The sequence below is a fragment of the Podarcis bocagei genome (genome assembly GCF_964188305.1).
Source record: "Podarcis bocagei genome assembly, chromosome: 8".
Lineage (NCBI taxonomy): Eukaryota > Metazoa > Chordata > Lepidosauria > Squamata > Lacertidae > Podarcis > Podarcis bocagei.
This window is the reverse complement of record NC_138133.1, coordinates 46,916,395-46,933,722: the sequence shown is the minus strand read 5'-3', so window position 1 is coordinate 46,933,722 and position 17,328 is coordinate 46,916,395. Positions and strand designations below refer to the sequence as shown.

Sequence of the window (17,328 nt, the reverse complement as noted above, 5' to 3'; positions counted from 1 at the left end):
CGTGAGCCTGCGTGCCTCTGGCGCCGAAGCCGCTGCCCTCAGCCAGCCGCCGTTGGCACCTGCTCGGAGTGGCTGCTCGGGGTTCCGAAGGGGAGAGATCTGGGGCGGGACGTCACGGGGAGAGTTCCTGTTTGCTCTTCCAGGTGGCGTCAGCGGGTGAAGGTGGCTTCTTTAACAAACCGAAAAAAGAGGAAAAAGAAGGGGGGGAGGTTTTGGAGAGGGGGGGATGTAAGCTTTCTATTAAGTCCGCCACCTCTAAGCATCGAGAGGGCTGAAGGGTGCATCTGATGCAGTCCTTTGTTTCCAGCGGTGGCAGAACAGCTGCCTCTGTTAAAGTCTCCAGGCACCTGGTCTTCAAAGATAGGCTGCTGCTGAATGTGGAGGTTCCATCATCTAACCATCCTAGTTAACAGAGCTACATAGCCCAGTCCTCTTCGGTGCATGTTTGCTCAGAAGTAAGTTACACCGATTTCAACATACGTATATGTGCTTGTTTCCAAGCTTTTAAGTCCTGCCTCTCGGTCATAAGTGTGGTGAGCTAACAACATAAAAAACAGGGGTGGGGGGGGAATCGATGTTAAATTCGTCAGTGGGCCATTTCTCTCTGGTTGGTGTTCTTAAGACTGCAGCAGTAAAGGATTATTGTTATTTAATACAGTACTTACAAAGTGCCTAAAAATTTCCAAGCACTGTACTAAAATAGATGTATTAAAATATAAGATAGTTCCTGCCAGCAGTTGAAATGTGATACTCTGCACAATTGAACTATATTTTCAAACATTCTGTCAAATGTCCATTTAAAAAAACCTTTATGTGTGTTTTGATTTAGCTGTAATTTCTCCTTAGAGTGAACAAATCACGATAACGCTGCTATGACTGTGTGTGTGTTGTGCCTATATAGCAATTTATCTCGTGTGTCCATAATATATATGGTTTTCTGAAGCAAAAAACCCAGGAGACTTGAAATAAAAATGCCAGAGACGCCACGGTGTAATATGTTACAATTATATTTCTGTCTGCATTGCTGCAGTAGTGAATGTGAGAAGTTGAAGCTGTGTTTTCACTTTATATTCCCCTTGTCATAGAAGCCCTGCCTCCTAATACCAGGTGTCTGACAGCAGCAGGAAAAGTACCACTCTAAACATGTTCAAGGAGGTTGCCCTCCCTCTTGTTATTCTTTCAAGGACAAACCCTGGACTCCAAAGCAGATTGTGAGGCCAAGCCTTGGCCCAAATTCAGTGTAAACATGTGACTGCAGTTTAACACAGAAAATGAAACAGGAAAGGGCACATTTTCCTCCTAATAGCAATGGATTGAATCCAAACTGAAATCCTGTGCATTCTTACCTGGGAATAATTTTCATTGAACTTAAGGGGCTTGCGTCTGACTGACTAGACAAGTAAAGGCTATTGCTGATGAAGAAGCACACAATTTTAAAATCTTGAATGTTTATTGACACAGCTGTCATTTAAGCTGCAAGAAGCCACACAAAGATTATAATGCAGAAACTACTGGATTAAAAATAAAATGAAATACCAAGTATAAATTTCCAATTATGTAGGACTAAAGATTGTGGGCAGCAGGGGGAGGGGAGGCCACCTGCTCAATGTCAAAACTGACCATGACACTCAGGTTGGAGGTGAGCGGTGTCAGGCCCACAACTTGCAGGGGCCCCATTGCCAAACCCCAGAATCTCCTGTCCTTATTCCTTGCTGTTGCTGTTTGTTTATGCTCCGAGGAGGACCTTAAGGTCCATAAATAACAAAATTTTGGAGGTCCTGAGCCTCAAGGAAGTTAGATTGGTCTCAACTAGGGCAAGGGCCTTTTCGGCACTGGCCCTGACTAAGTGGAACTCTCTGACACGAGAGACCAGGGCCCTGCAGGATTTGACATCTTTCCGCAGGGCCTGCAAGATGGAGCTGTTCCGCCTGGCCTTCGGCTTGGACTCACTCTGACCCCTTATATGGGATTTGGTATATACCGGTAAATTTTCCCTTGGCCTTTTTGCTGGCTCATGTAGGACCAACATGGATAGCTGTCTCAGGTGAATATCTGATGTTTCCTCCCTTTATGGTCTTGATTTATGGGCTACTACTAAAATGAGGCTGCATTTTAAGCTGTATTTTAAGTTGTATTTTAATTAACTGCCCCCCCTTTATATTATGTTTTATTGTAATTTATATTTGGTGTTAGCCGCCTTGAGCCTGGCCCTGGCCGAGAAGGGCAGGGTATAAATAAAAAAGTATATTATTATTGTTGTTGTTGTTGTTGTTGTTTGTCCTCTTAAATGCAAGTAGTAACTAAGGGAAGAAGATGCGCCTAGAATCATAGAATTGTAGAGTTGGAAGGAACCACAAGAGTCATCTAGTCCAACTCCCACAATGCAGGAATCTTTTGCCCAGCATGGGGCTTGAATGCACAACCCTGAGATTAAAAGTCTTATGTTCTACTGACTGAGCTACAAAGGCTTAATATCCTAGTTCCCACTAATATCGTTCTTAACAGGGACAGTTCTGAGTTTAAGGAGCAGCTAGGAATTAAGTACACACAGGTATATGGCTAGAGCTTTCTGGATTTTCTGGTGCGTGTATACTGTGTGCTGTTGCTTGTCAATGCATCGGTGTATTCAACACACTTCACCTGGACTCCTCATCCTGCTGCAAGAGACATAGCATTAACATTTAAAAACTGATCCTAAGCACTGTACTGCCAAGTTGTTTTGCCTACTAGTGACTGCTTTACAGTCAAGCAAGAAAAGGATTTCAGACAGTAAGGATTGTGGTATTAAAATTCAGCAACAAAAATCTTGCAACTCTTGCTAAAAGATGGCTGAGCACCTTGCAAAGCCTTGCTTTCCGCAGAAGCCATTTAAAAGAACCCATTTATTTACCAGAGTGGATGCTGCTAAAAATATTCCAAACCTGCCTGAAATAGATTGTAGGGCTTCACTTATTACTGAAATTTAAAAGTCCTTGTATCAGAAATGTTACAGCTCTTCGGAATATGAGTCCTTACTTTAAGTGATTGTCATCTGACAGCACAGGCTCTGCTCTGCCTAATCAAAAATGGTCTCAATTTTTTTTTAATGCATGAGTTTACAATTCTTTTAGTTGGCCAGGATAGAAGTTAAATCTAAAGAAGAGGTAGTTCTTCTCTATGTAGGTTCATATTTAAACACTCAAGCAATCTTCCTATCATTCAGCCCAAATTGGAGACAGGCAACCGTGGTCCTTCTAAAATCTGCCACCTAAAGTGATATACTCCTTTGCCTAACAGTAGAGCTGGCAGTTTCTACTGAAAGCAAATAACAACTTCCCAGCTGTATCAAATTCAGAGTGATAACAAATCCTTGTATGTGATGTTCGGCCCATTCCTATGCATGTTTTCTCAGAATTAAGTACCACACGGATACCCCTTTCTCTCTGGTTTTCTAGTCCTTATCTCCAACAGTCCATTAGCATTCTGTGGTCACTGAGCACACCCAGTCATCACTGGGCTGTTCTGCAGGGTTCCCTTGTATCCTGTTCATAAGACATGTAGATTTGACGGATCAGGCCCCTGGTTGCACTGAAAGACTTGCACAGTATGTTCAGAGAACAGACCAAACACATTTGAGTTTCGTTGGGACAGGATCCTGCACACACACACCACCCTGCAAACATTTGGTATATATGCCATGTGAGCCATATTCACCCATGAAGCTCACAGGTTGACCTGGGGCTAGTCCTTGTCAGCCTAACCCAGTGTTTCCCAACCTTTTTTGGGCAAAGGCACACTTGTTTCATGAAAAAAATCTCGAGGCACACCACCATTACAGCCCCGTGACGTCAGCGCGCAGCGTCACGCCGGGAGGGACATGAATTGCTAGCAAATTACATAATCACCTCCTTGAGGGCTGGCTCATCTTCTCCGAAGGCAGAACCCCATTAATTAACAGGACAGACTCACACCATAGCCAAGACAAGGGGGGAAAACCTCAGTCATGCACAGTCATGCACATGTGGGGGCTAAATGAGGACGAAGACCGGGCAGAGAGCAGGGTTCAAATCACCCCACCTGGCCAGGACAATCCCTGGGTGCTCCCTTGGGCCACTCGCCTGACCCACCTCGCAGGGCTGTTGTTGCGAGGATAACACGGGGAGAACCACGCGCGCCCCCGGGAGCTCCTTGGAGGAGAAAGCGGGCGATGAATGCAATGCACAAAATATATGAGAGGCGACCAGGTTTTGCAGGTGAGGGGCCCCCGCCAGCCTCCGCTTCCAACACCCGGCACAACGACGCCGAAGTTTCCCCCCGGGCTCGGCTCGGGGAGCAGCGCTGCTCCCCCCGGCTCCCCTTCGCCCTCCCGGCTCTCTCTGCCGCCCACTGGGGACCCCCCTCACCTGCCAAGTCCGGAGCGCCGGTGGAAGTTGCATGCATGCATGCAGGGTGCCGCGTTGCCATTGCATTGCACTGCACTCCATGCAACGCCTGCACGCATGCATTGCCTTGCACGCCCTCCAAGGGGTCTCCCCGCGGTCCGATGCGTCCCCTCCGGCGCGGATGCAGCATTGCAAGAATAAACACCCCCCGACGCAGCCCTACCTGGGGGGCAGCCTCCGCCTCCGCCGCTCCGCCTCCGCGGGGATCCCCGGGCTCCATCCTGCCGCCCGATCTCCGTGGGGGCGCAGGCAGGCTGCGCGGGGTCTGCGCGGAAGAGCCCCTGCCCGCCCGGCCGCCGCCGCTGTGCTCATTCCATGGCCGGGAGAAGAGCGCTTCAAACAAAATGCCCGGCCCGCCAGGCCACGCTGGGAAACGTAGTTTGCGCACCCTGCGCGGGCGCGGAGCCCAAGGGCGAGGGGACTACGGATCCCGGCAGCCCCCGCGCCGGGGACGGAGGGGGAGAGGCCGGGTGCAGGGATGGAGGGACGGGTGGGCGAGCGAGTGAGTGAGTGGCAGCTGCCAAGCCTTGGCCGAGAGCCAGGAAGGGCCTCCCCGGAGGAGGAGGAGGAGGATGGAGGCGCAGAGCGGGAGGGAGGGAGGGAACCCCAGGGGTCATCTAGTGACGGCGCCCCAATCGAAAATTTGACTTTTTAAAAAATATATATATCTTTCGAATTTTTTAATTTTTCCCGCGGCACACCAGGCAACATCTCGCGGCACACTAGTGTGCCGCGGAACAGTGGTTGGGAAACACTGGCCTAACCTACCTCACAGGGCTGTTGTGAAGATAAATGTGGGGAGGGTTAGAATCATGAAAAGTACCTTGAGTTCCTTAGAGGAAATGTGGTATATAAACATAATGGAATAAACAAACAGATGAAATGTAATCTGTAAACAGACAGCCCCGATGTACTTCTTACATTTAGATTTGCCTTCATAACCACTACTCTTCATGTGGTTTGCAATTTAGCAGAGCAAAAATCATGGAGATAGCAAATAAGTACCTAAGTCCTGTGTGTTATCTGTGGAGTTCCCTGCAAAGTGTGAGAACCATGCTCTTTAGTTAACTCTGTTTGGCCCATTTACAATCAAGTTGTGCCAAATGCTTAGGAAGATTTGTGGTGTTGAAAACTGTATTTCCACTACATTAAAGCAAACATGACGTACTTCAAACAGCAGTGATCAGGCAATTTTACTGGTGCTGTTAGTGCTACAGCCTGTTAATAGTTTTATAGTCCTTTTCCTGCGTTAATAAAGTGCATTTAATCTCTTTACTATGGAACATCAAGAGATCAGCGATGCTGCAGGGTTGCTTGCAGGCAAAGTCTGTTGCATAAAGGCTGTAGGTTACACACAGGGCACTGATTTGCAGGACTTCAGTTTTTAAAAAGTTGATGTGAACAGAATAAATCTGGATTGGTATTGGTAGGGCTGTGCAGCTTTTTTTAAGAAGACCCCAGAAATGTTGAGCTTTTTAAGGGAAACCTAACCCCAAAATAGTGATTTGAGCTGTTTCCGGTGCTTTTTCTATTGCATTGCCATACATCTGGGTTTACCTACTAACACAGTTAGCCACTTAAAAAGCCCATTGTGGCTGAAAAGCAAAATATAAATATAATTTATTAATTAATGGGCAATATTTGCCTAGTCCTGTTAAATGTCTGTGGGGGGGGGGGCTATGATTGGCTGCACCTCTTGCAGATTAAACTGCATCCTTCAAAAAGAGGATGGGGACTTTATTTGGCAGGGGAAGGCTGCCTAACTTCTCATGATGGCAAAGGTGTTCAAGCTTAGCTCAGTGCTGATCCTCGGAGCTCGCAACTACACCTCGCAAACAGGGACAAGGATTGCAGGAGGAGACTGAAGAGAGTGAGCTTGTGTCTTCTGGAGCCTGAGCGTGTGGGTGGCTGATTGCTCTGTGGGAACACAGGATCTGAGCGGGAGGCGTTACAGCTAAGAGGAAGCCAACTGAGATGGGAGTTAGCAACCAGCAGCAGTCAAACTTAGCTCAGTGCAGATCCTGAGAGCTTGTGAATAGACCTCGCAAACAGGGGCATTTGTGAGGGCGTTTAGTGGGAGAGTTTAAGGGGGAGGACCAGAGTTCTGTCTCTTGGTGTGTATAGGACCAGAGACATGGAGGGCGAGGGAGCTGCTGCAGTGACCTGTAACACCTGTGCCATGTTTGGATGATAACTCAAATGTTCCTATATTTACTTACATGGGAACAAGTCCCACTGCACTCAATAGGACTTTGGGGGGACAAGGATTGCACCATCAGTGAACTGTGAGGCACCCATACAAATATTGACATTGTGCAAATGAAGGTCAACGTGAGCACAAACTTCCCCATCCTCTTCGATGTAAAGGAATGTATCATGTATACAGTGCACATTTGACTCATTTCCCAGTCTTGAGGGTTATGGTGCAGCCTTCCTCCCATGCACTTCCATGGGGCCCTGTGTCTAGGCAGATTATTTCAGTAATGAAATAATGAAATCAAGGCATAGAAGGGCCTTTCAGCCCCTAAATCAATCCATTCAAGATTAGTCCATGCTGGTAAAATTATTATCATATGATAGCCTTGCTTAGGCATCTGTGTGTGCGCGCACACACAAAGAACATTGTGTTCTCTCAGACCAGTTATGATGTCTATATACTGCACTGAGAATCAAAGGCAGTATGCTTCTGAACACCAGCTGCTGAGGAACAATAATGGGAGGCAGCTATTGGCCTCATGTCCACTGTGGGAAGAGGATGATGGACCAAATAGGCCTTTGGTCTGATCCATCATGACTCTTAATGTTAGTCGCCCCTAGAGACAGTCTTTAAAATAGATAGATGATAGATAGATAGATAGATAGATAGATAGATAGATAGATAGATACACAAATTGGGTGGCAGGGAATCAATTTTCAATAACATGTCAGCATTGGGTGTGTGTGAAATAAATCAAAATATTCATTACTGCTATTCTCAACACATACTATCAATATAAAATTTCTGCAAGTTAAGCCACTCATAGCTGCAGTACAGAAACTGATTGCTGAATAACCCTGAGAACATAACAAAATGTACTTGAGTAACCTCGTGAAGTGCAATACAGGGAAGTCTATTCCACCTTCAGTACCTGTTTTGGTTTGATGTACAAATACCTAACATCTTTACCCTCAAGGTCATTTCAGTAAAGGGTAGTTTAAGCAAGGGTTTTAGTCTATAATTAACTAGCTCTTATTTTGCTGTCCTTTCCAGAATAGCTAGTTTCTCGGGTGAACATAGTAATAATGCTAGAGCTGTTAACCTTTCCAGAGATTGCATTACATTTGATCCTTTATGGCAATAATCCTTCACTTGAACTCCACGGGAATTACTTCTGGGTAGGCATATACAGTGGTACCTCAGGTTACATACGCTTCAGGTTACAGATGCTTCAGGTTACACACTCTGCTAACCCAGAAATAGTGCTTCAGGTTAAGAACTTTGCTTCAGGATAAGAACAAAAATTGTGCTTCGGCGGCGCAGCGGCAACAGGAGGCCCCATTAGCTAAAGTGGTGCTTCAGGTTAAGAACAGTTTCAGGTTAAGAACAGACCTCCGGAACGAATTAAGTACTTAACCTGAGGTACCACTGTATAGGAATGGACTGTGCTCAACTAAGTTGCTGAGCTGGCCAGTTCCACTTCCTGATGTTGTCCCTCAGCTATCACCTTGTGTTCCTTGTGACTGACAATGCCTCTGACTCACTCACATTATGCACAAAGCGCTGTACTTAAGTCCAGGCACAACCAATCACAGTGAGTGAGTAACTCTAAATGACTAGTAACATACATTTTACTGTTCAGTTTGGAAACTTATTGCCCTCCAGATGTTGGACTATAGCTCCCATCATGCTTGACCATGGCCCAGTTGACTAGGGCTGATGGGAGTTGGAATCAAACATCACCATTGGAGGAGGAGGAATAGTTTTCTCATCTACCTTAGTGTTTCCATTCTCGAGGGGGCTTCAGCTAAGACTGAATAAAACAGTAAAATCAATAGGTAATTCAAAACAAAATGTATAACAATCAAACAGTAGAATATGGGTTTAAAATCCAAGTCAACGAAAAAGCCTTCACCTAGAACTAGAAAGTGATCAAGTAGGTACTGGGTGAGGTTCCCTGGGGGGAGCATTCCATAGGGTGGATGCCACAATCAAGAAATCTTTCTCCCCACAGTCATTGCCTGCACCTCCAGAGGCAGGAGAGCCAGAAAAAGGCCTCAAAGGATGACTGTAATGTAGTCACAGCTTATTGTGAAACCAGAAGGGCATTCAGATACCCACACCAAAGCCATAGGGTTAAACACTCAGTCAAACTATCCTGGCAGCTTTGAACTGAAAAACACACACACACACACACACACACACACACACACACACACACACAAACACCCCACCCAAAATTCTGATTACAAATCTATGTCATGTCCAGTTTGGCCCTAGTAATAAATGAGGGCTCACACAATATTGACTCTGGAAAGAGATTGTACATATTGTACTGGGGAGAGTGTTTGTTTCTAACATCTGATATAGCATCCCTGAGAAATACAGTTTTGTAATCTGAAAGGTTTTGCCACGTGTGCTTGGGAAAATAAATGACTGTAATATGTGTTTTAGGAGTGGGACTGATAAAAGTCTTTGTTTCCCTTTGTATGCCTGAACACGAAGGACTCTTCCTCAATTAAGTGTATTAAATGTGTGCATTCAAGCACAATAATTTTCATGTACGTTCAAGTGACAGCATTATCCATGGGCAACAGCTGGGTTAGGGCTCTTAATGCTTAGATAAGCTTTAGTCAAAGGCCTTCATGCCTTCCCTTCCTTCTCAAGACACTGGAGGTCACAATGCTGGCTTCTTTGTTTTTCTAAGGAAAAGCCAATTCACGAAGCTGAAACTGGAAGAGAACTGACTGTTTGTATTTATGTGTGCTTGATCCTTTCCCCTCTTGATATCTGTCGGCTTAAAATAATCCCCAAGTCACTTTCCTATCCACAGGGGGAAGGATATAGAGACACCTTATATTTTCCTTTTCAGGAAAAAAAAGCAGCTGAAGGAAAATAGTAAAGCAGCCTCATCCTGATAGCTGTCCAATTCCAACATCTTGTTTCATTCTGCATTTATTTCAAAGGGGAGGCTGCATTTATTTTGCAGCCTCCCCTTTGAAAAGGATGGCAGGCAGATCTGTGACAGGGGATATGTCTGTCATCCTTTTTCAAGTGTTAAATTAAAGATGGGGAACCTGTGGCCCTCCTGTTGTTGGATTCCTGCTCCCATCAGTCCCAGCCAAGATTTATCTCAGTCCATTTGATACCTGTATGTGGAGTGGTACCATCTTGTCCTTTGCCTCAGCCAGCAAAATATCTTGGGGCTGTCCTAGGCAGGAGTATGTGAGCTGGAATTAGGGGGAATATAGAGCAGCTATTCAGGGACATGGGTGGTGCTGTGGTCTATACCACAGAGCCTAGGGCTTGCCGATTGGAAGGTCGGCGGTTCGAATCCCTGCGATGGGGTGAGCTCCCGTTGCTCGGTCCCAGCTCCTGCCAACCTAGCAGTTCGCAAGCATGTCAAAGTGCAAGTAGATAAATAGGTACCGCTCTGGCGGGAAGGTAAACGGCGTTTCCGTGCGCTTCTCTGGTTTCGCCAGAAGCGGCTTAGTCATGCTGGCCACATGACCAGGAAAAACTGTCTGTGGACAAATGCCAGCTCCCTCGGCCTATAGAGCAAGATGAGCAGCGCAACCCCAGAGTCGTTCACGACTGGACTTAACTGTCAGGGGTCCTTTACCTTTACAGTGGTACCTCAGGTTACAGACACTTCAGGTTACAGATTCCACTAACAGAGAAATAGTACCTCGGGTTAAGAACTTTGCTTCAGGATGAGAACAGAAATCGTTCTCCGGTGGCACAGCAGCAGCGGGAGGCCCCATTAGCTAAAGTGGTACTTCAGGTTAAGAACAGGACCTCCAGAACGAATTAAGTTCTAAACCTGAGGTACCACTGTACCTTTTTAAAGAGTAGCTATTCAGGCTAATGATGTAGCACTACTGTATATTTGAAGAAGAGGCAGAAGACAAAAAGTTTCTTTAAAAAAAGCATATGCCACCTCAGGTTCCATGACAGAAGAAAGCCAAGACATAAATATAGTAAATAACTTTCTCCTGTGCTACAGTTTTAAAAATATTGACACACCAAGGTGCCTAGTCATACATTAAACCTCTAAATAAGGGTTTTCCTCTTTAATTGTTTCTTGTAGAGAAAGGGATTAGCAAGGGGCTTAAGGCAAGTTTCCAGTTCACTGCTGCACCCCTTTAAAAATATATATAAGTTGGCACAGCCTGTAAAACAAATTGCTAAAGAATCTAGCAGAGGTTCCTTTCAGGAGGTAATACTAACCTACTAAAACAGGGGTGTACAAGTGATGAGCATACCTTGTCCAACCTCCAGCCTGCATGGTTTTTCCCCCATCTGCACCAGGCTTTTGTCATGTTGATGAATTATTGTATTATGAGTGCAGAGAGGCAGTATGTCAACATGCTATGCTAGGGCAAATGAATAATGAGATCTTAAGCAAAAGGTGAATAAGTAGGGAGTGGTGCTTGTAAATGGAAACAGGATATGCTTCCTTTAATACTGCTGCATTGCAACATAGCAAAAAGAGTGTTGACACTATGCTCCAACAAAGCCACTATTACATTTCTGACTGGTGCCACTTAACTCTCATGAAAAGCTGTATTTCCTGGATTAGTACAGCAGCTCTGATGATGGTATTCATGGTAGGTGTATTAGAGGCTTGTCATCTTGTGTAACCGCTTGCTTAGATCCATAGGCTGCCTCATGCCAGGGGCTCAGGGAGGATACTCAGAGAGTCATCCATCTGGAAGGGCCAGAAGACCATCAGTTCAATGCAACTGTACAACAGGGCAAAACCAATTATAGTGGTCACATCCTCTTTCAGCTTACCAAAGGTTAGGTCTTACCACAGCAGCATCCAATGGTTTGTTGAAATATGCTGTTGAATTACCATGCTTTGGCTTATCTATACACATGTGAAACTGGCACTGCTTTCTTGCGGGCTATAGAGGGGATCTGTACTTCAGCTGACTTTGCAAACGAAAGCAGGGAAATGGACTAGAGGAGGCATGGAAAAATAATAGGATAGATAATTACTAGTCACAGCTGCAAATAGGCACTTGTTTAATGGTGCACTATGCACACATAAATGTGACTGTCCCTTTTTTTAAGGAACTGGATGCTTCCCTATATATTATGCAAAGTGAAACAAGCAAAAGGAGAAGGCAAGGGGAGAAATCAAGTTGTATGGGTGGCATTGCTGTGACTCCTTTTGCTCTCAACAAACATGACTTGTGAACCATATGGTTGAACTTCAGTGCTATTGAGCAAACGAGGAAATGGTTTGTGGAAGTAAAGTATGAATGCTAACACTAATCCAAGCCACAGAGCTGATAACGAGCAGCAAGTTTTTCTATGGGAGTTTTTTTTGGAGCTAACAGGACCAGGATGAGGAAATTAAGAAGTGGGCAAAAGGAGGAAACCTCCCAAATGTTACTGGCCAGGTAACAGGGTGGTTAATTACTTTTATGGTTTTATTAATTTATAGACAGGGTTGTACCTCTTTCAACTTACTATCAAAACAATACATATCCTATTGGGTGCCACAGTGATAGGAGGTGCTAATATTCTAGTGATGAAGGGATTCTTAGCAAAGTCCAAGTATCTATGAGCAATGAGTGGTATCAACTAAGTCGGCGTACGTCCACTGAAACAAATGGAATTATGTTATTCATAATTATTTAAGTCCACTCCTTTCAATGGGTCTACCGTGAGAATGACTGGAAATACACTGATTCCTTCATCCCTACATTATACAGGTGTAAGCTGGCTGCCAGCATGGCAGGACCATAGGATTACTAAACTGGTTTCTGAAATGTATGTGTTTCTCATAAGAAACATCATCTTCTTTAAAATATGAAATTGATGGTAGAATTGAGTGTATCATTGCAGCCCACATTGCTCAGGTATTTCTTAATTGTTATTTTTTTAAGTGGGCTGGTATAAAGGTAAAAAAGGTGGAAGGAAACCCTGAAAAAAATGGCAGTCTAAGATGTAGATAAATCATGAACCAGTTGAATTTTCTAGACGTGTGAAAGAATACCTCTGGTTGCAGATCTTGCAGTCTCCAGACTGAAACACTCACGGAAGATCAAACTACCTTCATTTTCTCCACACACACAAAAGGGCACAGCATCTTTCTCACTTCTGTTATTATGGGAGGAAATTATACCACATAGAGATATTTTATGCATATTAAGTAAAAGATAGTGGGCTGAAACTTACTGTTCTTATTCAGCCAAATTATTTTGATTAAAGTTGTTCAAAATAGTGCCATGTGTAAATACAATAAACATACAGATATTTTTTTTAAAGCAAATTGCATTTATTTGGCCATAGAACTCTTAAAACTGTAACTTCTTGGATTCCATTCTTTTAAAGTGCTTCATATTCAGGTTTATGTTATTTTTTGTCAAATGCAGACTTATAAGAAAGAGCTGGTTCAGCAACCCAACATAATTGTCTATTTTTTATAAAATTCTGCCAACAAGGTCAGATTCTGGTTGTAATCCAAACATTTTTCATTTCTAATTTGGGTAGTGCTTGTCATGTCAGGTGCCTCAGGACTGGCCGCTTATGTCAATACAAGTGTTCTAGTTATGCACAACTGTGGCTGAGAGCAGAGTCTCACCTGATAGTATTATGTACAACAGCATTTTGTATTTCACGTGGCTTTATCATATAGAATGAATTGTACACAGCAAAAGCCAAACAAAATATCAAAGCATCTAACAATGGTGGCCCAGACCACAATTCTGAAAAATATATACATCCTTAAACCATGTTAGAAATAAGTGGCAAGAATCACACACAGTTTAGAAGAGATGAAAACATATTGTGGCATTCATACAGTACATTAAGGAGATTTCATCCTGAGGAGATACATGGGGAATTTAATTGACAGGGCACCCTTGCAAGCTGACAATACCATGAACATCTGAAATTTTGCTCACTAAAACAGGTTTGTCATTAATTGAAACACCCTTCAGACAGCCAAGGAACACGTCCTGAACAGGAAGCCACGGTGTTGCCAAATTTACTGTAAAGAGAAAGGATAAAGATAAGTTGAATACAGCACATTGCGGTTTGGTACAGAATTGTAGAAACTGCAGTATTTTTTATCAGTAGAAGTGGAATGAAATCAGTATATGCCTATTCCTATTCAAAATAAACTTCCTTCTTTAGTGTAATATATAACAGCTATTAAAAATTACTTGGAATTCATCTATGTTTTGCAACAAATGTTAACATTTTACAAAGGCTCTCTTTCCAGTCCCACTGATTGGACAGCTCTAGAAAGATTAATACAGAACTCTCTAGTCAAGTATCTTCTCTTGCTCCCTCCCCTTCTACCTAAACTCGCTGGCTGTGGTCCTGTTCCTATCTGTTTTCTTCCTGACTGGCCTCTTGGGCTGACAATGCTATCTTCCCCTGCAAGCATCAAGCTCCCATGGAACTGGCTGGAACTTCGAAGTTCTTTGTTGGGATGACTTGTGTGTCTCCTCCAAAATCTTGGAAATACATCATTTGCCCCTGGAGGGAAGCCACAACTGACACCAATGATGATCAGCTTCACTTCTGATGTAAATAGCAGCTTTCTTAAGGTAAGGCCACTTGTCATTGGGGATAGCTGGGGTAGGGGGAAGGATCAAACCTTTTCTTCCCCCTTCTGTGGTCCCGCTGCTTTTGTCCCCATGGCTACTATTTACACTTTTTTAAAAAATTGCATTTTATTTCATTAATGTGCATGTTAACTGCATTAATGTAATTAACTTCTCATCTAGTTTAGCCTTCAAAGAGAAAGGCGTATTCATAAGGAGTGAGAAAGAGATTCTACTTTCTTTTGACCGAATGAGGTTTTTCCGGATAGAAGGTTGTCACATTCATTACATACATTTCTTTAAAAAATAATAAAAAAGTTAGCAGTACTGAAAGATTAACCAGAAAGAGTCTCCCTACCTGGAACTCTCCCAAAATAAAGTGGTTGAGCATGGCTGGTGGAGAGCATAGCTGATGGTCCAGTGGTGGAGTTACTCTTTGCATCTACTTCGAGGTAAACAATGTTCTGTTTCCAAGTTACTATAAACAATCACATAAATCAGTTAGTCCTGACTTTCATTAAGACATTCCCCAGTTTCAGTCACAGTAATACTTCACTTATATCCTATCTCCTTGGATCGATCTATCTATCTATCTATCTATCTATCTATCTATCTATCTATCTATCTATGAATGAAAATCTTTCCTCACCTGCAATTCCAGGACACCTATTCTAGACAAATACAATATGACTGGAGGTAAAGTAAAGGTAAAGGGACCCCTGACCATTAGGTCCAGTCAAGGCCGACTCTGGGGTTGCGGCGCTCATCTCGCTTTATTGGCCGAGGGAGCCGGCGTACAGCTTCCGGGTCATGTGGCCAGCATGACTAAGCCATTTCTGGCGAACCAGAGCAGCACACGGAAATGCTGTTTACCTTCCCACCGGAGCGGTACCTATTTATCTACTTGCCCTTTGACGTGCTTTCGAACTGCTAGGTTGGCAGGAGCTGGGACCGAGCAACGGGAGCTCACCCCGTCCTGGGGATTCAAACCGCCGACCTTCTGATCGGCAAGTCCTAGGCTTTGTCCTAGATACACTGTGTATCTGAAGAAGTGTGCATGCACACGAAAGCTCATACCAAGAACTAACTTAGTTGGTCTTTAAGGTGCTACTGGAAGAAATTTTTTTTATTTTGACTATGGCAGACCAACACGGCTACCCATCTGTAAGTGTAATATGTAGTTTGGAATGCAGGAATGTTATTTGCAGTACTGTATAGTTTATTTCATTGTTATTCCAGTGAGAAAAGCACGTGGGAAAGCTGCTACAGAGAAAAAGAGCAAATATGACTTCTCCAATCCACCGTCTAATGTTACTTAATAGATCTGTTAGCCGAAGCAATAAATCACCTTGCTTTAGAAGAATCCTGCTGTAGTCCCACTGAAATCTATGGGGCTACTCTTAGGTTATTCTGAACTAATTTACAGATTGTGTTCATAACACGTGTACAGTCAGAATTCATATCAAGCTAAACTGATAATGCACACAAATACATCTTAAACAGATACAAATTAAGTTATGCATTTAAAGAACATTAGTTAAAAATGCATTAGAAATCCAGTTAGTCATCTTTAAAAAGCATGAAGTGCTACTTTTTTTTAGAGCAATGTCTGACTCTCATTTTCTTGCCTCTAAAGAACTGGTGAATGAGATTGCATAGTACCTGCTACGGAGTGCCATTTTCCATCACACAGAGGCTGCCGAGGCGTGACTGACGTTGAGAACTCTCCAGCGCCATTATTACCAGAGGCAGTGAGCTGTGAAAACAGACATCTTTTAAATTAGCAGCAACAAAAGGAATAAAATAAAAGCATGGACACAAGAAAATGTGACAATGAAATGTTTGCTGAGCTTGATTAATTTAGCCAATGCTTTTAGGGACAGTTGTCTCACTTGTAAACCCTAGATTGCTATGCTGTTGATCTTTGGGTATACTTCCAATCCACAGAAATGCCAAGAAAGTGTGTTTTATATTCGGTGCATTACTTTGGTGAAAAGGAAGTAGCCATGTTAAGAGTTTTCTAGGTGGTTATTGCTAAGTTGAAGCTGATTTAATAATTTATACTGACATCACAAGACGTTGGCTTACACTGCCCTTGACAATGCCAGTGTCTGCGGTGAAGCTTAGATTTTGCCCATTGCCAGCTATGTCCCATACTGCTGCCCTGTACCACATAAATATATAGGAACCATGAAAACTGAGCCAGGTTCTATTTGCACACCTCCATCTCTTCATCTGCATAGTCCATCACCAGTTCCATTTGTCATGCTTGAATGTGACAAAAGTCTGGGAGCTGGCTTTTGTAAATACTGATACTAGATCTTAGTAGTTCAAAGTAGATGCTCCCTTCCCCTCACCCATTCTGTCTTCACCAAATCTGGGGGGCGGGGGAGAGATGGAATCACACCTACCATGCCTTCTTCCATGTACACAGTTAAATAGTTCCTTTGTTTGCTGCCAGTATGAATTAAAATGCCATTCAAGCTTCTTGAACGAATGTTAAATACAATCCTATAGTCCAAGCTCAATGAAAAAGCATTTTCTGGGAAGCAAAAAGAATTGGGAAAACATGTTAAAGGGGATACCAGCTCTATACTGTACATTGTTACTTGCTACTGAGATGTGTATGTGTTCCAAGAGTCTTTTCTTTTAAGATGGGTATTATATAGTCCCCCATTCTGTAAGATGTCCCTGGTCCCAAAAGGGTTCTGACTGAATGCACAACTTCTGAATCCCTGTTCTGATTGAATGCACAGCTTGTGTTCAGAACCAACAACTCCTACACCATACTTACCGATGACAATATGCCCCCCTTCGTTGAAGAAAGAGATCCCATTCTCCAAAACATTATCCAAGCAAGGCAGAACGCCGCTGTTCTGGTGGTATGTACGCATGTGCTTTCCTTCTGCGTTAAAGTTTCTCAGGCAACCTGCAAAACTCTTTCTTGGTATACTCTGTAAATATAAATTCAACATAGATTATGATAATATTTACTTGAACAATGCATCACTCCATGCTGGCTGGCCTAGGAGCAGATGCCTAAATAGATCATGCAGTTTTTAGGCTATCTTGAAATGTCAAAAAGCTCTAGAGCTATATGTATTTTAACTTTACAAAGGAATCAGGGTCAGGCTAGAACATT

At 43.5% G+C, this 17,328-nt stretch overlaps 1 protein-coding gene and 2 long non-coding RNA genes across 4 annotated transcripts in view; 1 reads left to right on the top strand and 2 right to left on the bottom strand.

Annotated features, from left to right (window-relative positions):
* Positions 1-97: 97 nt before the first annotated feature.
* On the top strand, positions 98-17,068 carry LOC308593286. Its single transcript, XR_014010894.1, has 3 exons — positions 98-455; positions 14,024-14,189; positions 16,943-17,068. It is a non-coding gene; the product is annotated as an uncharacterized lncRNA (long non-coding RNA).
* Positions 11,031-11,688, bottom strand: LOC308593287. Its single transcript, XR_014010895.1, has 2 exons — positions 11,365-11,688; positions 11,031-11,268 (listed from the first exon to the last, which is right to left on the bottom strand). It is a non-coding gene; the product is annotated as an uncharacterized lncRNA (long non-coding RNA).
* LAMA3 (laminin subunit alpha 3) overlaps positions 12,889-17,328 on the bottom strand; it is a 137,542-nt gene continuing 133,102 nt past the window's right edge. For both annotated transcript variants that reach the window (XM_081205493.1, XM_081205494.1), the window contains 5 exons: positions 16,981-17,140; positions 16,598-16,728; positions 15,849-15,942; positions 14,545-14,664; positions 12,889-13,624 (listed from right to left, as the gene is read on the bottom strand). In XM_081205493.1, the coding sequence (XP_081061619.1) occupies positions 13,479-13,624; positions 14,545-14,664; positions 15,849-15,942; positions 16,598-16,728; positions 16,981-17,140 (651 nt within the window). In that variant the 3' untranslated portion in view covers positions 12,889-13,478. The remainder of the gene's footprint in view (positions 13,625-14,544; positions 14,665-15,848; positions 15,943-16,597; positions 16,729-16,980; positions 17,141-17,328) is intronic.